Source organism: Varroa jacobsoni, unplaced genomic scaffold (genome assembly GCF_002532875.2).
Source record: "Varroa jacobsoni isolate VJ856 unplaced genomic scaffold, vjacob_1.0 scaffold_1464, whole genome shotgun sequence".
Classification (NCBI taxonomy): domain Eukaryota; kingdom Metazoa; phylum Arthropoda; class Arachnida; order Mesostigmata; family Varroidae; genus Varroa; species Varroa jacobsoni.
Window position 1 is genome coordinate 107517 of NW_019214366.1, and position 24683 is coordinate 132199.

The following is a 24683-nucleotide window of genomic DNA, read 5'->3' on the forward strand; positions in this document are numbered from 1 at the left end:
TCATTTGCGTATCTTCTGCCGTCTCAATGTATGTGAAACGAAGATTCCCCAACACGCTCGAATGACAGCAGAAGTTTGTCTCAGCTTCTGTTTGAAAAGATTGCCCACATCCAGTACGTCTCAGTTGACGCACACCGTCCTTAAAGGAGAAAAACTCTGCAGGAAAAGAAAACAAATCTATTACTTCTGTATTATAATTGTCGAGGAGCAAAATAACTAACGTAAAAACAAGAAAGCCGTATCCATGCAAGCATCTTGCAACAAGTGGCATACAGACACGGTGCGGTACATGCCAAACAAAAGGAGTTAAACAGATTATCAGACAGAGAACTATCGTTGCACTTTGCCAGTCGTTTTAGTAGGAGTAGAGTTATTTGATGGAACAAGAATCATGAAAATACAAAAGACTCTGGTTTAGCTAAATAGAGCTTTTAGAATTAAGTCTTCAAATTTATGCTGGTGTAAGATGCCTTTCGTATGGTTTCCGACGATGCCTGTACCCTTGAATATCTAGACTTTTGGCGTTCATGAAAAAAACCGTGATAAAAGTTACCATTAAGATTCGAAAAGAAGAAAATAAGGTTTTTATGTTTATGCGTGCTCTCACTAAATGCAAAATATCGCTGGCAATCTCTGCGCTCTGCTTAAAGAAACAGAGAAGTAAGGAACGCTTATAATGAATAGAAATAATAATAGTAATAAATTACTATGGACCGTGTGGTATAATTGATGCGTGTGGTTCTTCTTATGTTGAATGGTTGTTGTTCCCTCCGTGAAAACAACCTCAGTTATTCCCAAAGAAGCTTACAAATGACACGGAGACTTACAAATCCTAGATATGTCAAGCCTTTCTGACGTCACCAATATACTAAATTACCAGATCCACGAAAATATATAATTACTTGATCAAAATGTAATGGCATCTTTTCTCAGATGTTTCTTCCTATCTCATTATCATTCGCTCACTCTTATACGCCGTTCGAAAGACTATTTTTTTCCATCATCAGCTCGTTGTAACTTCGCGACGAAGGCACATTTTCTTCTGTAGTTCAGATTTCGAAAATGAAAACCTCAAGTCAAAGAGAGGTGATCTTCTTTACTTTATTATTCTACCTGTTCCCAGGGCTACAAAATTATTAAAGAAGCCCAAGATATCTGTGCCGCGTGCAGCGAGAGTTTTACAGTATAGTGGGCTTTTTGAGAAACATTCACGAAATTTAAGATGGAACTTCGGACTCGAAGAATGCATTACATCCAGATCGGCTATCCCGAAGTCTGCCATTCTACTATTTCCAGGCAGCTTGGATATATGGATTTATTAAAAGTTAGGAACATGGGTGTCTCATGAAGCGAGTCCAGGGGAAATAACGAGACAATCAACAAGAGTTATATACATAATGATGACACACTTTGTATAATGGGAAACGAAGCTATATAACCGACAAGACCTGATAGACAAAGCTAAATCTACCTTCTCTAAATATGCCAAGCTGCAAGAAATGAACGAAATAAATAAATCATTATCGCTTGGGAAAAGAGTAATGGCAAGTGCATTCCATTTTATATCTGAAATAAAAAGTTATACTCTTGCTAGGCGAATGAATCGACACCAGTTGTTTGAGGGAACCAATATTTAGTTCACGAGAGTATGTATTCAACGAAAGTCTTCTACTGGAGTCAATGGTGTGCTTACAGATAACCTATATAAATTCTAGCCAGAGGTACGCAAAACCTGCCTTGTTGATACTCTTAGTAACATCCTGTGTCTCGCATTTATATTTCAGGTAGTCGGCCGATGCTGAGCTAAGGCGGCCGGCCTCTTCGTGGGTCGGCCCGCAGGGCCGCCCGAATCGGGTGCTGGAGAAAGGGAATATTATCGGGATGCAGTGTACACATTCTCACACATGTATAAGCCCAAACAATGTGTTTTTCATGAAAGCAAATGTAGGATAAGAAGTGGATAATACAAGGGCAGAACGGAGTACAAAGTAGCCAACAGTCGCCTGCTGTAGCAGTGAACGGTTGACCTAAACTGTTGCACCGAGGACGGGTCACGCTGTCACCGTACAGACGCGCTCAGATAGCGAACTGTCTATTAGGATACACACACAGGAGGACCAAGAGCAAACTGGGACACGACGACCGGGCATAAACAGGGCTTGCGGCAACAACATCTAAAATCAATAGTACCAGTATTTAACGTCGCCGTATCCCGAAAACAATGTGGAGGAGATATTTGTCGTTCCGCCTTGTCGTTTATTGAATAGGCACCAGTTACCAAGAGCGAGAAAGAATTAGTGGTTATTACTGTGTGTTGGCACCATTACGGGCTCGGAACATAAGAAAAAGTGAGCCACTAGAGATTACTGACTAAATGTGGCGCAAAAAAACGGCGCCAGCCAAAGCGTTAGAAAACAAGAGAACGTGGACAGGAGCGTGAGTGGGATTCGCTCGCGCAGCCGCCACCGGAGAGGAGAGTGTAACTGGAGGAGCTAGCAGGCTCGAGCTGCTGTTGTTCCGAAGAAGTTGAGGCTCTCCAGGGGAGCCCAGAGGGCGCCGTCGGGCCAGGCCGACCCCTAGTGGTATTTCCTATCAGAGGAGTCGGCATAGCCCACTGCCGCCCTCCGGAGCCGCTCCAGGGCCGCGCCCCATCAGCCAGCCCCTTAATTAGCCGGCGGCAAGTCTGCGCTGCCAATACCGATACGACTGGCGGACATTCGTCAAGAGCGGACAGTGCGCCCCGCAACGCCTTATCACAACAACAACAACAAGGCGAAGAAAGAGAGCAGCGACAGGTGCACCTTCCACCTCAGGAACAACTGAATCCTCTCAACGACGACGGCCATGTAGGAGTCGCAGAAGGTGTGGATCTTACGCAGCAGGCTACAACATCGCACGAAGTAAGTGAACGCTAGTTGAGAATTACTATGGCGGATTTGTGTACCCTAATAGTTTTAGCCGCTGCCGATTTTCGAAAAGGGTTTAATTCGTAATTTAACGACTCAAATGTCCTATGACTAGCATTTGTGGCACGAGCATAGACCTTGTGTGTGGCTATTTGCTTATTAATTGCGATAAAATACATTTGCACAAATATTTTTTTGCCATCTTAAATCCAAAGTTCAAAGCATATTAATCGCAGCTTGCTGACGAAATACTTTTATTGATTCTTACGCAGATATATAATCACTAGTGTTCAACTGTCTGAAAACAAGGACCACATGCTTTCCTGTTTTCGCGCTGTACGATTTCAATCCGTGTTCTAAGTAGCGTTAACAGAAAAGTAACGTCTGACACAGAGGACATTTAAGGCCACTTGATATTTTTGGCCTATATCTAGGTACGACTACATTTCTACAACATCCTCGTAAAAATCTGTCTTTGTATGTAGTCTGCCAATTTCTATAAAAAATGATCACAATCTGATTTTGATGCGTCGTACTGTTTCAGATGCCAAGGACAGCCGGTGGGACCGGCGGTGGCGGAAAAAATGGTGGAGCACGAGGTCGTTTGAGTCGCAGCGCCGGAAGTGCAAAAAGGAGCCGCAGGCGGAGGGCCACTGGTGCCTTCGACCCGATCAATGCGCTGAACCAATCATTCATCAATGTCGGCATCGCCTCTCTCTCGAAAGGCACTTATTTCGTGCCAAAGAAGGCTTTAGGCTTCGCTGACTTTTCCCGACACTGCAAGCTGCTACACAAGAACAAACATCTGCTACGCACTGAGTTTATGGTTAGACTCACAGTGTCATTGTTTGTAGGCGTGCCTACATAAAAAAAACTTGCATTTAATGCATCATATAACGGTGGTTAGACGTTTTGGCATTAATCATGCTCTGCTAAACCGTTCCCATTTCGTGTCTCTACCACTACCGTGTCTACGCCACCAATGCTAAGAAAAATACGCATACAGTATAAAGAGCAACAACTATAGATCCTAAAGTGATTTTTAAAAATTCTTGGAGGTATCACTAGTGTACTTTTTAATAATTGCATTTATTTATTTATTTATTATAACTATTATTCATGGTGATCATAACTTCAATTCGAAACTTGAACCACCCACTGATCATATTCGAAATATTTCTTTTTTATTCCGCAAGTAACTTCCAAATAGCAACGATACGTCAAGCGATACTGACGGATCTAAGCTCCCTTAAATACAGTAAAAAATTACAATGAAATCGAATTTTACGTAAATAACCAAAAAAAATGTAAGGGCCCAAAATGGCCAACAATACGAAAAGTGCCTGAAAGTCTCGAAAAAATTAATCATTACAATATATTTGAGCAATTCAAGCTGCAATTAATACTCTGCACTTCAAAACGGCTATTAATTTCTCTGAAAAGGATCTAGGTGGATCGAAAACGGCTTTCTTGGACCATTTTGACCAATCTTCAAGTCTTTTAAAGCAAAAGCTCATTGAGTATCCTTGGGTTAGCCAGATGATCAGGAACCGCATCAGAACTGATCATAAGATAAATTGTCGACCTTGGCACAGCTCTTCCCACGCAAACATAACGGGTATTGGCTGATTTTTACTCAAATTCTAAAAATGATGTATTATTTTTCCCTGGATTACTAGACTATTTCTAATAGAAATACCTTTCTTCCGGCAAGCGTGCCCGCTGCTACCAAAGCTTACACGAATCTGATATGTCATGTTGTACATGCTACAGTTGTCTTTAAATCGATTTGAGACACTCAAAATTAGCTGAGCTTCATGTTATCCTTGAAAAAGTAAACAAGCACTACTCATGTCGAATATCTGCACTTTCTTTTACTGGTAACGATAGGCATTTGTGAGTCGTTCCCTCGTTAGTTGGGAGTTTGATGGGTGTAAAGCAGGTAGTTGTCCAATTCATTTTCTTACGCCTTATCTTTTGTCGTTCACTTTCATTTCCAGCTGGCTACAAAGAGCGAGAGTCACTCGCAACGTCATGCCAACAAGCCAGCCAACGACCTCAAGAATAGCTACAAGAAACTACTGCCATGTAAGTTTAACATTCCGTTGGCGCTACCCTTTGACTTGTCCGTCCCTTAGGACTATGGAACACGAGGCTTAGTAGGTACGAAGAACGGATCTCGCTCTCTGTCAGTTCTCCATGATCTTTACAATAAGCGCATTTTCTGGCCTGTTCTTAGGCCAGCAGCGATACACCCTGGCGTTTTGCTTCATACACGTATATATAAGTATATCGAGCGCATCAAATGCGCACACGTACACATGACGACAGTTTCGGCAGGAGCTGGAGATAACTTCCCGACAACACTGATGTGGTCAACCCCAGCCGTCGAATAATAGGGAGAATTGCAGGTAAAAAGTAGCTGATCAATTCATCAAATTAGTTACACGAATATTACTCTACTGGTTTGGCTGATTGTGGTCTAATTAAGTTGACGTGTACCCATTTGGAAGCACAATAGCAAGCTTAGCTAAGAGTGATGATACGCAAGCTGACCTATATGTAAAGCTAATCATCGGATCATTTGTTCAGATGCATACGCGAAAGGCATATGATAAAATATAAGTAAATTTTCTCTTAGCAAACACGAAAGCTTGCACCCGATTCTATTATCTCGCTGCCTGATGTATTTCTTGAAATAATGGGGGCAGTTCTTTCGATGGACATTCCTATTTTTAGTACCATATACTATCACTGCGACTGGTGAAATGGCCAAGTGCAAACAGGCTGTTAGTGCCTTTGAGATAGCGAGGCGCGTATTGAAGTAGTTGTCTTTCGCGGCCCCGCTGGTAATCCTTTCCGGATCGTCGTGTGCGTACTTAGACTTTTGCGGTGCACAGAAACTTGTATATATCAGTGCTACATCGGCCCTCAGCCAGCTTAGTTTTTGCTACCACTGTTTGGCTCGTGATTCTCTTGACTCTTAACCCTTAGATCTTCCGCTTGTCTGCCCCATCCTAGCACGCGGAGCTCAAATATATTCGAAGGACCTCTCCATAAACCCATGAACAATGATGAGCCTCACTGTTCTTCTGTTATTTAGAAATGACATAAGATTCCCCCCAACTAAATTATGCAGCATTAGCAGGAGCAGTGTGCTAATACAGCGTATTCGGTACTGGACAAAGCGTTACACGGTGTTTTTCCACCGTCACACACCAGCGTCGTGCGGCCACTGTTTTTATTACTGCTAATGACCTTGTGCAGGGCCAGCAATGATAGGGGAAAGAATAGTTGCTGGTAGCCACGCCAGCAGATTATAATAGATACCAGATTTGCTTTTGGAACTGCACTAAGTTTGGTCAGCGCATGCACTTGACGTTAGTTGCTCGTGATTCGTGGGCGGAACCCAAGCCCAGCGAATACGGTCAGTGGCTCCATAGTTTGTACCGAAAACAATAGATGTTGCTTTGGGTTCTAAATTAGTGTGGTACGTGCGTCACGCCTCGTATTTGTGTACATGCTACTGGATAAACAGCACATCGGAAAGGCAATCCAAGAAGCAAAACGAACCGTAGTTCCCTTGATAATGTCGAAAAAATCTAAATGAAAAAAAAACACTAGCTGCGTTAGAAATTCCAGCGAGGCTTTGAAATACCATTTAGGGAAACATTGGATATAGTTGCTAGGGTGGGCTTAATACAGGCTTACGACAACAATGATATGTGGGCAACTGGACGGACCAACCTGAACGGCATAGAGAGTGGGCGTTTCAACTTCTGTTTTTGTTTAGATAAGTTCGAGGAAATAGCTTACCGGAATCATGAACATTTATTTTATACGTTGAGCTTTACCGTCTCATTAGGTTATGTTTCACCATCTGTCTGTCTCGGTGAGTCCTAAGATAAACGGAACGTAATTTCAGACGACTATAACAGGGTTGTGTTATCAACGACAGATGACCAAGAGGATTCGGATTATATTAACGCTACTTACGTTGATGTAAGTTCCACATACGCACAGACAACAAGTATATATCGTTCAGTATTTATAGGTTGTTGTTTTAGAACGAAAAAATCATCTGATGACTTCGACTGTGATTTTCGTTTTTTAGATAAGACCATTATTTAGCAACTCCTTGTACGTAAAAATGTATGTGAGATGTTCCGTTTATTTCTGTTATCGTTTATAACAATAAATACTAGTATTTTTCTGCGGTAAACATTACGTTATGAAGTATTTGTGAGAGATTCTGCTATAGAGCAGTAATGTCTGTTAATACGTAGAAAATCCGCCAACGTCAGTACTTAATGGCGGCCTCTTAATTACACTAACAAGAACAATGAAATGAACATACGTTTACTAATAAAGTCTATTTAATTTTTACGTCGTTGTTATAATCGCAGAGCCTGCTACGACCAAATGCATACATCGCTGCACAGGGTATGTAGTTTTGGACTAGTCATTAACAACTTCTATATTAATATAATACTCCGCTTCACGAGCTTTACATATCATTGCTATCCGGTATCAGTCATGTTTTTACGTAATAAAAGCCAATGCAAAGGATGAATGGACTACTATGTGTGCTATTGTTGCGAAACAAGCACCATCTACGTAAAATTATAGGAGCAAAAACAGTTAAGTATGTTTTAAAAATACGTTAAGTCCATGTGCTAGTGCCTTGTCCCTTCTCAGAAATTCATATTTTCTAAACTTGTGTGTAATCTCATTTTCATTTTTTCGCTATTTTTTTTTCCAAAAGCTTAGTCAAATGCTATAGAATTGATGCCCAAATTGATCGATTTCTCATGAAAAAGTCGATTAGCGCCACAACGTAAGTTAAACGAACTGCACGGAAAAATACGAGCCAATTGTGAACAGGTTACAGATTTGTATCTGCAGTCGACTGGGTACGTTAGACGGAGACTCACCTTAGAAGCCCAGCGGGAAGCATTTCAAATGGAATCCGTAACGGAGCTGGTAGAACAGGCGTTTCGACCATTCGCGATACCGTACGCAGTTCCTCGACAGCAGACGACTGCCGACGACAAAGAGGATGACCCCCTACGATATTGTCCATGGTCGACGGCTGCATCAGCAAAGAAGATCATTGCGATTTCTTAAAATGATCGAGGCTATTATCGTGCCAACAACTCTTTGCCTGGTCGCCTTTCTTGGCAGCTCAAAGGCTCGTTTTCTGTAACTCCGCTGCTGCTATTCTCCATTCGGTTGTTCTCTCTCTGTCGTGTTCTGATGCTGCCAGACGTTTTGCCGCTCGAAACCGCCTTCGCCAGGATCTCTTCTGTCGTTTTGCCATACCTTGTCGTTTTGCCATACCTTTACATGCGTTCCGATTGTTACGCACCGAAAACCTCACTGCCGCTGATGTTAGTGGGATAAAAAAGGGAATCCCGACAGGAAGGTTCTCGCACAGTCTAATTCTCGTCTACCTCCGGCATCCCTTTTCTAGCCACCTACGCTCCCCCGAAGGAAGCGCGGGCGCTCGTCCGTTTTATGGAATTAAATGGGACTGAGGTGGAAAAGGGGAAAAAAGGGGGACAGAACGAAGGTAGAACAGCGGCAGAAAACTGCGTTGCTTTCTTTACAGCCACTACTGGCCTGTGCGCGACTAAATGATCGTTGTTGGATTCAGGTTCGAGGAATTGCTTCGCTATGCCTTCAATGATTTCACTATTGTCGGCACTTCAGTCCACAGACGCACGCACATACACAAACAGAAGACCAGTGAGTGCCATGTTACAACATCGAGGTTTTTACTTTGTTCGTCGTTTCCTATCTCTTGTAACCCTTTTCCAAAGTGTTCTCCCCCTATCAATGCCCCAAAGAAAATCCCCCATTCAGCTCAGTGTACCTGATTGCTGCGAACATTTAAACATCTAGGGAAAGAAAACTGGGAGTTAGCAACGCTGAAAGCTGGCTTCGAGACAATCTGAAACCAAGCAATTTACTGCATACCTATCCATGTTGTAAGCAAGAGACTCAGCGGAAGAATGTGTACAGTATTAGGCGTTTTCTGCGCTACTCCAGAGAGAAAGCTGAAGATATCGCTTATATAGAAAAGAACTAGTCGGCAGGACAGAGGAAAAAGCGGGACCGTCGTTGACACCCATTCCCCTTTCCGTTCATCAGATGCTCTTCCTTATTTTGGGCTATAGTAATAGCAGTCGGCAATAACAATACTCCAAAAATGGGTTCCTCATGTAGTGCTTTTTCGTAAATAGAGAAGTCGTCAAGTTGAAATTTGCATCTACTGGGAGCGGAATAGAGCTCAGGCAAAGTTCAGAGTACGGCTGTATACCTAGACAACTGATAACTTACATGCAAGGAGCATTCAGAGGACTTCACAGCATTACATAAAAAATGAATTGAAATAAATGCAGCTCGAAAGCTTATTACATTACGCTAGAAAGCTCTGCGTCAAAACTGGATTAATAGAAAAGGGCGTACCCACTAAAAATAACCCAGGCACGAAAAAACCTTCAACTTAGTGTGGCGTCTTCATCAAGACCACGAACAAGAATAGCCAAAGTGGGTTTTGCCTCAAGAAAAACAGCACGCAGCGTTAAAGGATTCATTATTTTGACATCATCGTTGGGACCAATGACATTGCTTTAAGGTCAAGGAACTTTGAGCGTTCTTTGTAGATTGATAATGCGCGAACCTTTAGCTTACCTAGACTCTAGAATTCATCAGTTCAATGTAACTAGCAGTCATTTGTGGCCCACCGCAATAGACAAAGTAAACTCCCCATAATGCTTAATCCTTAGGCGGGCTTCTTTTACAGATCGTAACGAACATCTCTAAAATGATCCTAGCTCTACAAGAAGTAAACAGAGCATTCACTTTAAATACTTGAGAAGCTGGTTTTGAAGATCAGACATAGTATCGTTTTGTAAATAACATAATCTTTGCTGCAATTTAGTAGGTTTTCCTATAAACGAGCCTATGCGGCAAGCATTTGCTAGTTCGATTTCTATGTCTATGTGTGTATCGATGCTTCATTTAGGACCTAACGATGAAACTGTGGCAGACTTCTGGCGCATGATCTGGGAGAGCAAAGCATGCGTGGTGGTGATGCTTACCAGGGTGTTCGACTTCGTCCGGGTCATGTGTACACAATACTGGCCTACAGAAAATCATAAGGTAGTCCAGCATGGCAACATCACAGTGACTCTCTTAGGAGAGGATACACTCGCTAATTTCACTCTGCGGGCACTTCTCGTCAAGCAGGTAAGTAAACATCTAATAAATGCTGAATAAAGCTTCACAGTTGGCTTTTGATGAATACAGAACAGCAATTTTCAATGACAATACAAATGTAAATCAGCTGTCGGAGTAGCAGAAATGTTCTCTTTTTTACCAATCGATAGAAACGAGCCAAAACGTTTGGGGCTTCATAAAAAATTAAATATCTTTAATATTTAGTACTATTGTAGCATCGTGCTGAGATAAAAAGAAGATAGCTAGCAATCTATTTCTACTGTGTTGGTTTATGATTTGTGGCGGCGATATCGAATTGACAGGGAGCGGAGCAACGGCAAATTCATCAGTTCCATTTTACCAATTGGCCGATCCACACGCAGCCGTTCTCAAATGCGCTACTCGACTTCCGGCGACGCGTAAGAACAGTCTGTCAACAATACAGTTCGAAGCATTCGAATTTGGCTCCGCTTATCGTCCACTGTAGTGATGGCTGCGGCAGGACCGGTACTTATCTAGCTATCGACGCGAACCTAGAGCTCGCCGAAGAGGAAGCAGTCTATGATGTGTTAGCCTATACCAGACTCCTGCGCTCCGCCCGCAAGGGAATGGTCGAGTCGATGGTAGGTGCGAACCGGCATACACATGCGGAGCCAATGGACGTACATGTAAACAGCGAACAACCATTAAGACCTAATAGGGTATCTATTAAGGAGTTTTCTAAATATGAGTAACTCAGAGGCGTTCACTTAGGATTTTCATCTCTATCTAAATTCCCACGTTACTTACAATTCAAAAAAAGCAAACAATGAACACTGAAGCTACTACAGAGAAAAACAAAAGAAGCACATATTTTTCAGTTATACGTGAATGCATTTGACTCGATACTGACACAAAAGTATTTCAGGAAGAAGTGCTGCGCAGGCCTTTCTTAATCTAGTAGTCCTAGACATTGTTCGAGTCACTATTAGATCTTTCTAAAAAATGTACCCTGAAAGAAACGTGACGAATGTCTCGCACTTGCGACTATTTAAGTTACAACTACTGCTTGCATTTGATTATCCTGGTGTTTTCCTTTCAAAGGTTCCCAACCGCGACTGCAGGCCTATATCAAATGGCAGCGCTACGAATTTTACGAATGCTGGGCCCTGGCACATGGGGCCTTCCTCGTCCTTTTGTTCTTAAGCTACTTTTAGATGCCACACACTCCTTTTAGGGGTGAAGTTCCGAACTATAATTGACGATCTAATCGGGTGAGCAATGGACGTGGTTCTGAGAGCGTGTAAATGCACTCGTGCAAAAACAAGATCTGAGTAAGACCTCAAAGTGATAACAGCAAAAGCAGCAGATTTTGTAACAAAGTATCATTGAAGGTAACTTCTAAATAAAAGAGATATCATTCGGAGCTTATTAGTCCTGCAGGCATGTTAAGAGGGCGGGGGGAATTTGGCTGCAGGATGCGACTTGCCCTTTATTTTTCTTTTAATCAACAAGAGCCTAAAAAAGATAGGTGAATCATATTGCTGGCTTACTGCAGACTAATAGAAAAATGAGAAAGCAAGTCTTACTCAAGCCGAAAATTAACTACCTGGTGATGTGAATACAACAAAGTCATTTTTGCCGAATCAGAGTGGAGCTCGGCCCACCTATGGCTATACACATTCAACAGAGTATCGCAAATAAAGTTGAATAGAACTGCTGATAATGACGATATCGATGCCTGTACTATTTATGAACTAAGTATCTGGTGCAGCCTCGACAACAGTCGTGTCCTATAGGCAGCGGCCACTTGACTGCCTAATAGATTCTTTTATGCAGACTTTATACGCACTAAAGATGTTCCACGCATACGTCTTGCTATAGGCTTTTCATTGATTTTGTGGCGCAATCACCTATGGCCAATGCACCTTAAGTAGTAAGTAAAAGTGCAACTTAAATTTGGAAGGAGTTGATTTCGTATGTATTTCTTCAAAATCGCCTTAAATTCTGTTTATGCTAGCATTTACATGCTCGTGTGTGTTAGATGAAATGCTAGCCTAACAGACATAAGGTCGACGAAGTAACAGGATTAGCAAGATTGATATCTTATCTGTATAGCTATCTAAGAAAAAACTGACTCACAGCTGGCTCTTATCTTCTGTTTCCTGTATATGGAACCGTACCTGATCTGAACCGTGAGCTATTACCACGGCGGTAATTAAGCCCACTTCGGTCTGCTGTTAAGACCTATGATGAGCAGGCCTAATGTCAGCCCTAATGCGATGTACTATATATATAATATATAAATATATATATTCCATCAGTTTTTAGCTATTCAGTCCGTCAAAATAAGTGTTGTATAAATGTACACGATGTTTATGCTCGTTCTGAATGAAGGGATCTGCACAGGATATTGCTTCACGCAAGAGTTACAACCGCCGCGACTGTCATGAAAAAACTGATTCATTAATAATAGTCAATACTTTTTGCAAAGAATCGTGATCACTGCCTATATCATACCAAATAGGGTAAGAAACCAAACAAATGTTTTGTACGGAAAATTCGCGAATCCAACTTACAATAGCATTAGCCTGATGCAATGTAGAGAATTGTGTCGACTAAGTCAACTTTGTCTACTTTTATTACGTCTTAACAATATTTTCGGCATCATTGAAAGGCTATATCCTTTCCGGAACGACACCTGCGGAGAACACACGAAGAAGATAGATGCAACTGCCTACCTTTTTCTCGTATACCAAATGTGGTCTCTAAATCACGCATATAACCAAGACAAGTGGGATAGATGCCAGAAGCACGGAACTAATCAATCATGTTCATCGTTTGGGAAATTGCAAACCGTCAAGCCTACCAAAAGCAACTATGTGGATAATTTAAAGTTGCTCTTTCAAAAAAGAAATAGCGTTTAATTCTTCTGCTCGTTTTTTGAACTCAAAGGGGATCTAGATCAATAAGCTGCAGTGAAGTGGACAACATTCATAATAAAAGCTTGTTCTTTCCATATCATCAATAGGAGCAATACCTGTACATCTATGACACGTTAGACGAGGCCTTCATGTGCGGCAAGACTTGGTTTAGCGTCACGGAGATAGCTCACAAGTTTAAGCAAAAGTCGCAAAAAAATCCCATCACTAGGGTCAACGACTACCAGCGTGAGTACGCAGTAAGTATATCTCACACGTAAATAATACATACACTCAAGGTGATGCGCTCAAATTGGGAAAAACTTTGACAGCGTGTTTGTCATGACAGATTGCTACCCCTGATATGAGATGAAAACCCTATTTTTTTAGAACTAAATAACATGCTGGGAAACAACTCCTGATTTTTTGCAATTTAAGTGGAGATAAATGCTTATCCAATCCTTTCGCGCTTCTTTTGCCCAACATCGACGGCCGATGTCATTACTTTCACGAGACTTCTGAAGGATCCAAAAGAACAATTTTCATCGAGCCAACCGGATGATCGTTAGCGTTTATATAGAAGAAAAGCTGAAAAATTTAGCAACGTGGACTTTCGACGACGAAATGATCGACAGCATTTTGTTAACATACGTTTTTTTTTACATGCAGTCTTAAAAATAAAGCAAATGCATCCTAATTGAGTGAGAACGTCATACGTTTAGAATTGTCCCGCTTTCCGATTGAGAATATCGTTCTGTCGCTCGTTTCACGCGTTCCCATTATAACCATTTCGTCTCAACGGTCAAATCACCACAATTTGTAGTTTTTTTAAACCATTTTCGCAAATAAACACATTTGTAGCTGTCAATTTTAAAATGTGAACAGTTTATTCAAACCCACACGCCTCGGCCCGCTCTAATCGTACCGTTTATTTCATCAATTTGGTTTGTTAATATTACTTCCAGGCTAACGTCAAGTATTATAATAAGCCTTTACTCAATTAAACTGAAGAACGCGTTATGATGTAATAACAGTGATTGTCACACACATAACGATGTGTGGCAAATAATTCGAGTAACATTTTAGAAATTGCGGCCTGATTTTTCGGTGTTTTGGATGACCCCATTGTAGAGTTTTGAATGAAACACGTCTGCTTAAAGAAGTCACACGTATGAGTAAGCATATATGACACTTCTTAACAACGAGGATCGGCCTTTTGGGCTGAGATGTACCACAATTTCCCCGTAGATATATCCGAGTACAATAAAGATATTTAAATAGGGTAGTGTATAGGTATTGTGAAAGTTATGCAGCTTTTCAGACTGGCACAATTTAAGCAAAAAACAGCCCTTTCTTTGAGAGCTTGTGGAGTGTAAGCAACCTGCCACTATGAACTTTTCAACTGTTGCCAACCATCCCTCTTAGAAGGTCATGCTGGCCGAAATTATAAACCCAAAAAAGAACTCTAACGGTTTGCTACATTGCATTCGGCCGTTGAAAGCTTTTTAATCTGAATATGTGTTCACAAGCTACTTGTACAATTAGTACGTTCTCCCGTCGTAATGAACCTGTTCAAACAATATAATAATAATAGGCGTTATTAATAATCCGTTGCAATTGTTTTTACCTTATTAATTTTACTAACTATGAACTGTATTATTAATATGCAGTCATTCTAATATGGACTGGTTATATCCTACCTAACCTATAACTACCTGTTGTTTCGCTACTGGATTGTTTCAATAAGCTTTTTCATTTTTCTATCCAAATCCGGATTGCAATAAAATAAACTTACTCCAATTATATGTTTGTGAGTTCATCTTCAGCATTACATTCGGCGACGGCGACGAATTGGGTTATGTCTGTGTTGCTATCGTATCCCCAAACGCCATATATATGTAATACAAACAGTTTACAGAGTATTCTGGGCTATCATGTATGTGCTTGTCGTCTCTGAGATGTGTCATCTCTTACTTACTCAGTAACCTTTGGGCAACTAGCTAATATTGAAATAAAGTCATTAATATATATATATATATATATAGTGTGTATAACGTCGTTGTTCATTCATTTCCAGAAAGTAAGCAAAATGAGTACAAGACTGTCAATTGGCGACTGCGCCGGAGGTCACAGGCCGGAAAACCGAGAGAAAAACCGTGATATTACTACTGTTCCGCGTGAGTGTTTTATTGTCATAGGAGGCAATGGAGCGCTTCTAACTAGATATTCCAGTTCACGTATAGGTGAACCTACGTATCTTCCTGAAGTTCAGGATCATACATACATCGATTTAGTTGCGGCGATAATAAGAAAATTTGTATCAGTTTCGCAGTGTCTAATCACGCGTAAAATTCTATTTACATTACCTAAATCTATGAATTACTGAAATGTTTATGGTCATCTTAGGTGAATAGACGCCTAATACAGGGTGTACTTTTAATACTAACTACCATCTTGGCCTCTGAAAGTGATTAGTTCCATAAGATGCATGATGCAATTAGGTTCCTCACAGACACATAAGCCATAATGCAATTAGTTCCTTAGTGTGTACTATTTATAAGGGGGTAATTTCCCTAAACTAAGTTACCTATGTTGCAGCTAATAAAGCAAATCTTCCATTCTTGCCCACAGTTAGTACTAATTCATAATAATAATGATACTTGAAGCAAATAAGTTGTTATTCTAAATTATGCTCGCCTTTCCCGCACCATCACTGTCTTCCTTTGGCTTACAGTCTGCTCACCTGATGCAGCGCTCATCGCTTTCCGTTTGGTGCCAACCAATTTATTTATTGAATTATATAAATTGAGCTCGACAGAGGCTGACCAATGCCCCTGTGATTTGCTTAACTCGCTCATGTCTCAAAAAGAGATCTCTACTTTGTGAAAATTAAAGATTTTGATAGGTCCGTAAGTTGCGCGTACTGCCAGCCGTCCTCCTTATTAGATGGACACCATATGACACCTAATACATAATGAACAACGTTAGCATCCGTATAAAAAATGAATCACGATAGAAAGCTAATACGAAGAGCCAATATATTCAGGTATTGTATTGTAGGAGCGTGTACCTGCCTAGATTATGTCCTTTCTCCTATAGTTCATTGTTACTGCATACGAAATACATACAATGCTGTAGGTTATATATAGAAATCACTCCTGTGAAGATACTATTCTATTCTACTAATTCGAGGTCACTTAGGAAAAGGTTCCTTATTTAGATGAAAAGTAATTCCTATATATCGCGTCTTTGTTAAATGCTTATGAGACATTTTATCTATTGTAACATATCGTCCGAGCTATAGGTGCACCCATTCCTTTGTATTAAGTATTTTACTAATTTTGTTCGATGCTTATTTTTATATAAATCTATTCTCTCGCAATATCGTAGGCACTTGCTTACGTCGACAAGTGTGTGATACAAAGGCGATAAAAGATGTTTGTTCCAGCAGTTTTTTGTTCTACCCTATGCAATGTTATTACGACGATGGCAGTACGAACTTGGCTGATTTGTAATGACTATGTAGTTAACTAAATGCAAACGCCGAACATTTTGCTGGCAGTAAATATGAAGTAAATTATTATTCAATCATCGATCAGTAAATGTATGGAGTGTTTATGGGAAGGATGGAAAAATCGTGCATGCCACCGTTTCCTATTTTTGAAGAACGTTTTTTTTAGCTACTGGATTCCGTTCGTTCCACATTTCAGCGGATAACTTCCGGCCCTACCTTACGACTTTTCAAAGTAACGACAACACCGACTACATCAATGCGGTATTTGTAGACGTAAGTGGATCATTGTTATATGCTGAAAATAGAATGAGAGTCCTTTCAGAAATTATTAGATGCTAACGAATCTATAGGTTTTCCATTGTACAGTTTGTCGAGCTTTCAGTAGCACAGAATTTTCAAATACTCGCTCAATACATTGAAAACTCGACAAATCGAATCTCGATGCTATTGTTTATGGTCGTCTTTGCAAGGTATGGCTATATGTTAACAATAGAGTTATTTTAATAGGATCATTTTCAAGTTATTTCTTATTCTTTTAAGTATACGGTTGCTGTTATCGCTTGTATCGTGATGTCTCAATACTCTTTGATTTGAGTTTGACCCTCCAGTTCGGCCTTCCTGCTATTGTTATGTCATAGGGTTATACGCGAAGCAAGGAGTACATTGTGACGGAGTGGCCCTTACAAAGCACTGCGCAGGACGTCTGGTCTCTCATATACGACCACGGATGCAACGCTGTTGTCATCCTATGTGATCCGCCCCCCTCACATGTACGTATGAAATAAGTTACATGCTCCTTGCTTACTGTTCGAGCACTAAGTTACGCTATTACCTACAAACTTGTTAGATATAAAATTGTTCTAACCTTTTCGGGTAAAATTCACCATTTGCTCTTTCATAAACGTTTTGGCTAGTTTTCATTCTCTCACTCCGTACTGTTCTTGAGCTACACAGTACCTGTGTGTGACGTTGACGTCTAGCACTCGATCTGCATTTGGCACATGCACGTGTTAGACAAAATATAGATTTAATGAATATAGGGCTAAAAAGCCCCACGACTTTACTGCTGATACATGCGTGGAATACTATTTTCAGATTGGTTCACTGCAGCTTGCTCTGGTGAAAAAAGCCTGGCAGGTTTATAGGGTCGTACTGAGCGTTACGTGAGTGGCATCGTAAGAGCATTCACTGGAATTACAATTTGAATAAATTTGTTTTCCAACACAGTACCTTGTGATAGAACGCCCCGGATACTCTGTTGATTCATTGTACCTGAAAATCGTTCACGCTGAACAAGGACTAACGTCTTTCTCACTCTAGATAGCTACCATCTATAGCTATGGAAACTTACCGTGTCAGAATCAAAGTAGCATATGCATAGTTACATGAGTTCGTATAGACAGAACGGTGATTCTCGTATATGCTCGGATGTCTACACTCTGTAGTGTGTAATCATGTGTATGTTAGAAAAATTAGCTGATGCACGTCTTTGACGACATACAAAGTATGCTACATCACCCGTTACCTAGTATGAATTGGATAACGGGTGGCAGAAGGAACACTTTTCCCATTCGCTCACATTTCGCGGCTGCATTCAACGAATCTTTCAATAGACATTTCCCGCGTTTTGGCCGACGGAGCGAGACAAACGCATGAAATATGGGCCCGTATTCACCGTCGACGTCGTCTCCTATTCGCATTATCAGAAAATTAAGTCGTGGATATTCCGGATCAACAAGAAGGTATGTGATAAATACACCTTTTGCTTTTCCATACGTTAGGGTGGAACGTATCTTTTTGCTTTACATTGTTAAGGTTTTCACGTAAATAAATATGAAGGATACGACCTCGAAAGCCGTCTATAGCCTCGAAAGATATCAGGTCTGAACAGAAATTTTAAACGGTTTTCTCAAGTTTCATAAACTATTAATACTAAACTGGCTAAATTACAAGAGTAAGAACTAATATAGACACCTGGACTATTAAGTTATTAATACATGTCTACAATAAATAGGGTAACATGGTTACACTGCCATTATGCCCAGGAATAGTCTGTGAAGTCTGCAACATAAACGTAGGTAACATTGCCACAAAAAGCATTTACACGCTAGTACAGGGTTTTCACCTGAGACTCGACACAGTCATTAAAGCTGTATAAAAAACTGTACTTAGCCCCCCCGTCTAACGCACGCAAAAGCACGAATCCAAAGCCGATTGATAGAGTTTAATCCTAGGGCATTAACGTTTTTCTATAGAATCGGTCCTATTAGTAAACCCACTATTAGTACCTATTAGTAAACAGCCAAATCGGCTGTTCGCTGCCAATATCCCGAAGCCCGAGGTTTTATGAAGGTCGCGTCTATTTTTATGGGAACACTAACTAATACTACTCTAGACATAACGTCTAACTGAGAATAAACTAACTGCAAGCTACTGCTAGTTATCATACGTTTAACTCAGTCCGTGTGCGGTAACATGCATCTATTTTGAAACTCACTAGAGGGGAAGAGCTGAGCAATTAAAGGGAAATGCAATTCTCTTCTTCTAATGAAGAAATCGATATCATGTACTTTCCACATGTAGACTGGACATTCAGTAGATACACTAGCAAATTCGCGGACGATCTTTCACTTGAACCTTACCTAAAGGAAAAAAAAGATAAGCAAATCCGTAGGGCTTCTTTTGATGTGTTACTTGTAATACCTATTGGATTTTAGGTTAAGAATTGTTGGATATTTACTTCTGATCAACATCGTAACAGGCATTCACTACCCCTGGTAGCAGACGAAAACTAGTTGTTTCTAGAACCAAACAACAACCTTGTCCTCGCGGCCCGCAGTGCGCCTTTTTTGAAACTGGAATCAAAATAAGCTATTACGTAATCTTTACTGACTTGACAAACCCTAGTCAAGATTAAGCTCTTCATTGTTTGTCCGAAATCAATGCTCTCCATTACTGCCAGCTCTCATGCGGCCCCTAAAAAATTGAATACTGTTTCCACAAGGCTGAATAGACGATTTTACATGGGATTTAGATTTCTGAAGCTCAAAGTGATTTTCCTTTCGAGCTTATTTTTCAAATGCATGCCTTCGTCGATACATTTTGAATGTTTGTACATATGAGTGTTGTCGACCGCGCCTTCTTAATGATATTTTATGATAAATACTTCGTCGTGAGCAGTAATAAATATGGTGCTTTGAACGACCTTTTCGGCGCCACCTTTCAAAAAAAGAGAATTTTAGTCTGTAAGGAAGTGTCAATCGGCTTGTTGCTACTTATAGTCATTTCAAATGACGAACGGCCCACGAGCGCCGTTCAGACCTACGAAACAATTACTACAGACATACTCAAGCGAAGACTAAATAAACTAGACTAGATGCAGTATCGACAGAGTGAAACAATTCGCAGATTGCAGCCATATTGAACTAGAATTAACATAATCATGCAATAACCGCCATAGCGACTAGCACCTACCGTCTCGTCCTATTTACAGATTTCAGCAATAAGTAAAGTTACTAATAAGTTCGTTGAAAGTACTGTTCAGCTGATACTTCCTAATACAAATTATGTTGTCCTAAACTTCTGAAATACGAACTGTTGTTTAGACTACTTAGCGAAATTTAGGTTTGGTAATTGTTCTCTTGGAAAAACAATACATAGTATTCGACATCGCAATACGTTAGTATACCGTTCGCCTATAAGAAGCAAATGGTAGCAATAAGGCAAAGCACACGTAGACAAGAGAACCGGTGCTTATCATTGTTAATCTTCTATTGTTGCTTATTTTCGACTATATAGGTGGTCTCCCTTACCGAATTGATGGCAGGGGTAAAAGCAGAACCGAAGACCACCCAGTTCTTCCAGATCACATGCTGGCCAGAAGGACACCGGGTGCCCACGTCGACCAATACGCTCGTCGAGATGATGAACATGGTCGAACGATGGAGGCAACGTACCACGTATGGACCGGTGCTCGTTATTTCCCACAACGGTTAGCTACGGGACAAGCCGGCTTGGCTATACATTGACACAAACGCATATTCAATAAATGGAGAGAAATACTTGCGTACAGTCAACACTATGAATTAGCCTAATCTTTTATCTCACTTGATGACCAAAGCATAGTAATATTTGTAGTACGTAGCCATTCAGCGATAGCTCCGATACAGTGTCTTGCCCTAGAAAAACAAAAGCAACCTAGCCATTAGGAAAGATCTAGACAGACTACACAAAGATGTGAATGTAGTTTAAGGGCAATGTACTATGAACTAGATGCCCATATCAGTTTCTAAAGTACCTAAAGTTTCAAGAATATATTCTATGTTCTTCAAACCTTAGACAATCTGTTATTTGGTACGTTTTCAACTAAACAGAAATTTCGTTCGTCTAGAAATCCAAGAATTCTAATAGAAGAAATCTTGATTGAATTTATTTTATCAAACGTATTATTTTTAGGCGAACTGCTTTATTTCAAACAGCCAAAAATTGTAATTTTTTGCGAATATAGTATTCACAAATAAAGACATCTGAGATCCGAGTGAGCGATAACGGTATCTAGTCGGCAATATGTTTACAATGTCTCAGATCCTAAATAGCAACAACAATGAAACAATAATATCAAGTGAGCATTTGAAAGAGATAGAGGATAAGTTGTCTGCATGAAATTTGTCCCTGGCTATTGCGTTTCAGGCAAAAGCCGAGCTGGAGTCTATTGTGCGGCGAACGTGGCCATCGAGCAGGTAATCGAACATGGAGAGATTGATGTTTTCCAGGCAGTCCGCACTGTGCGTAGACATCGGGTGCAGCTGGTGGAAAACATGGTGAGCAATTTAAACGACTTCAAAACGAATTATTCTTGATTGAGGTTTTCCCGCTCGTGTGCTCTGTTGCAATGGTTCCATCATGCATTGATGCTACCCTTAGGCTGCGACTGAATTCTTGCTTGTGGTTGAGGTAACTTTACCGTTCAGCATACACGCACCGGTATTTTTTATACCCCTGCAAAGACCGACCCTCCAGATAAAGACGAAACAAGCTACACATTAGCTAGCCATAAGCGGACACCCTGAATCACACCGTATTATACCCTGTCGCAGAATAGCAACTGTATGCACTTTACAAAGGAGGAGTGCCTGACTCGACTATTTTTGTTGGTGTTTCCTGCCTTTGTTGTTTGGCTTTGATCTTTTTCTTTCAGACCGAATACAAGTACTGCTACGATTTGGTACAGCATTATGTTGTACACTACCTGAACAAGGATAGCGTACGACCGGCGGTCATCGCTTCTGGCTCGGAAAATAAGGACGAGTCAGGAGAACAGCAATCAAGCGGCACGAGACAATTCACCCTTCAGGTTCCCAAGATTTAGTTTTCCTGAAGAATCTTGGCGTTTTTTTCCTCTGCCAGTTTTTTTATATTACCCGCATGCTATTCTCGCCCGCTACTCCGTTGAAATGTTACGTGACCATTCGATCGCGGGTTACAGGCGTACGTTGTGCGTCGACTCGTTCCTGTAGCTGCTGTCACCAGAAGGTCCTTTTCCCGGCTCCTTTATCACCAGCAGATGAAAACAAGAAAAGTACCACTTCCGCTACTACTACTGCGAGAGCGACTACGAAAGGCAATAATCTCGCAGACAAAGTACGGATCAGGGGCAGGACAACAAGGAGATAGAAACGAACGAATGGTGAGGCAAGCACAGGAGCCAACGTGCTTCACGATTCAAGGTGACGTTAGGACCATCTCGTTGTTTCGTATTCATTTTGAAAAGCTTCACCTTGCCCAGAGCGGTTTGTATCTCGAATAATCGGTTCGGGTAAGACTGCCGTATCCTAAGTCAAAAAGGCCGGTCAGGTGACTACACGGACCTGATCACTACGAGGGTACAGAATCAAGATCGATCATATGTATTCAGTGAATCACTGATTCCGTCATCATTGGGACCACATTAAAATGTCTACCTGCTTGCTTCTTTAGCTTCTCATGTCGTTCGCAGTGCTGCAGCATACTGGCAGCACACGTACAAGGATCCACTATATTCGTGTTATATGTAGCAAGAAACCCGTGGTGCGGAGCGGACCAATAGGGTCCTTTCGTACGCTTAGGGTTATGTGCGTCTGCCTATGTGTGCGTGTGTGTATATGTGTGAAGTGAAAATTTCCTACGCTTGAATGCGGGGATTTGAACTGCCGCTATTACAAGAGGTGGGATGAGATTTGCTGCAAATTGTTGGCAGGGCGCAAACAGAGGCGGCATAGTGACGATTCGTGTTTCAAGTGTTTTGATCCAGTGTACATCGTACTTCCAAAGTTACACCATTTGTTCGGTGTAAGGCCACACAGCTGTGAACTGTGTGCGGTGCTTTCCATGAAGTATTCCACCGTTGAAAGCTTAAAAAGTACCATAGGTCATGCCTGAGTTAGAAGATGCGACAGACCATCTGTCTTTGACGAACTAATTGAAACCGATGACGCATATACTACAGGCGATGCTACAAGTGCTTCGTTGCACACAGCATCCATATCCAGTGAGGATCAGTCAGTCGATTCGGCTCAACTATCAGCTGTGCATAGTGTGGCGAGCAGTCATTATCACCTATGCCGTTCTTGGCATTAACACATAGAATGAACGCATTTTGGCGGACTCGTCCACAACAGGCCACTTGCTGAACAACGTATGAAATATTGGAAAACTGTAGGCCACAAACCCCCGATTTCCAAACAAGCACAGAAGGAAAGAGCCTCTAAAAGAGACAACGATGAAAGCCAAGTCGAGTAACAGGCTACCAAGGCAAGCAAAATGAGCATCTTTCGGACTGCTTTTAGAGCCTAAAACCACTGCACTCGAGAGAAGATATAATAAAAAACGAGGAACAACACAACCAGTGGACAACAGAAAGATCCAAGCAATGGTCTTTAAACATGAAGAAAACGGTAATGAAATAGAAATTTTTGGCACCTACGTACTTATTAGAGGACAAAATTATAGGGAATGAGCTTACCGCCTTCGGTTAGAACCTACTTGGCATTTTTAAGGGGAACATCGAAGAGATGAGATTGCTCCGCAGGGATCCCCTGGTGAGTGTGGTGGCGAAATGTTCTGAAAATGGCGTTAGATTTTTCAACCCAAAGCCAGCAGGCTGGAGACACCATCAAGGTTTAGCGTGTTGCTCAAGGGCAATATCAGCGAATTATGTCATCCACTGGAGTAGCTCAGGCAGCAGAAGTTAGTTTACGAAACTTTCTCATCCGTATCATACTGATCTTCAAGGGCAATTGACTTTCCAACAACGGTAGCTGTCCGTCCAAAGACACATTCAATAGTTTCAGATGGTAGAACTTTCACTCATCCAGTTGTTCAGGTCTTATAGCTTCTAATCAAAGTAGTTCCGAAGCTATGCGACACTCTACAAGCACTTAATGTCGATCCCGATTGAGCTTATTTGTAATCAAGCATCGCTATCGATCGCAGTTGGTGGCCTTACGACCGATCTAGTAGAATGCGCCTACATGGCTTCAGTACAGAGCTTATGAGTCCCAACTCTACAGAGGACTCTAAAGCCTATCATAGCTTGAGTCCGCAAGTTACGGCAGGGCGAAAACAAGTGAAGCACCGTTCAGGAAACGATATCGCGCAGAATACTCTGGGTAGCACCTATCGTTAATCTAAAGGTACGGAGAAGGACCTTGAAAGGAAGAGGTGAACGAAAACTACGTACTGCCCTCAGGTTTTCAACTAGAAAGTATTCTGCGCATTTCAACTTCCTCACTCGAAATGCTGAAGGACAATACAATACGTCCCATCCTAAATGGAACTGTAATAATAATCCAGGAGGTACCACAGTGTGCCTTCACAACTTCATCTGGTTACAAAAAGAACGATGCTATTTTCGTAGCTTTGCAAACAACCGACGTGATGTATTGTAACGGGTCGCTAAGTCTCTCGGCTAATTCTGCTCGTTGTCTAGATCAAATCACACAAACGCAGTGGTTGTCCGTGGAATATCTAATTGGGGCCGCTACCGTAACAACAAAAAACCCAATAGATTTTTCTTGATAGAGGCATTGCAGCAGCTGGGCTTACAGCGCTGCCCTCAGACGAAGGAGCCATATTTTTATTTATTTTTATGTTATATAATAT

General features: G+C 41.2%; 1 protein-coding gene across 3 annotated transcripts in view; it reads left to right on the plus strand.

Annotated features, from left to right (window-relative positions):
- Positions 1 to 24669, plus strand: part of Ptp36E (protein tyrosine phosphatase 36E) — an 85835-nt gene extending 61166 nt beyond the window's left edge. For all 3 annotated transcript variants that reach the window (XM_086972454.1, XM_086972455.1, XM_086972456.1), the window contains exons 2-16: positions 1785 to 2900; positions 3451 to 3732; positions 4907 to 4994; positions 6832 to 6908; positions 7313 to 7349; positions 9937 to 10160; positions 10454 to 10753; positions 13141 to 13290; positions 15108 to 15207; positions 16741 to 16817; positions 17183 to 17314; positions 18158 to 18286; positions 20343 to 20535; positions 21234 to 21364; positions 21742 to 24669. In XM_086972454.1, coding sequence (XP_086828580.1) covers positions 3451 to 3732; positions 4907 to 4994; positions 6832 to 6908; positions 7313 to 7349; positions 9937 to 10160; positions 10454 to 10753; positions 13141 to 13290; positions 15108 to 15207; positions 16741 to 16817; positions 17183 to 17314; positions 18158 to 18286; positions 20343 to 20535; positions 21234 to 21364; positions 21742 to 21912 — 2091 coding nt within the window. In that variant the 5' untranslated portion in view covers positions 1785 to 2900 and the 3' untranslated portion in view covers positions 21913 to 24669. The remainder of the gene's footprint in view (positions 1 to 1784; positions 2901 to 3450; positions 3733 to 4906; positions 4995 to 6831; positions 6909 to 7312; positions 7350 to 9936; positions 10161 to 10453; positions 10754 to 13140; positions 13291 to 15107; positions 15208 to 16740; positions 16818 to 17182; positions 17315 to 18157; positions 18287 to 20342; positions 20536 to 21233; positions 21365 to 21741) is intronic.
- Positions 24670 to 24683: the final 14 nt, after the last annotated feature.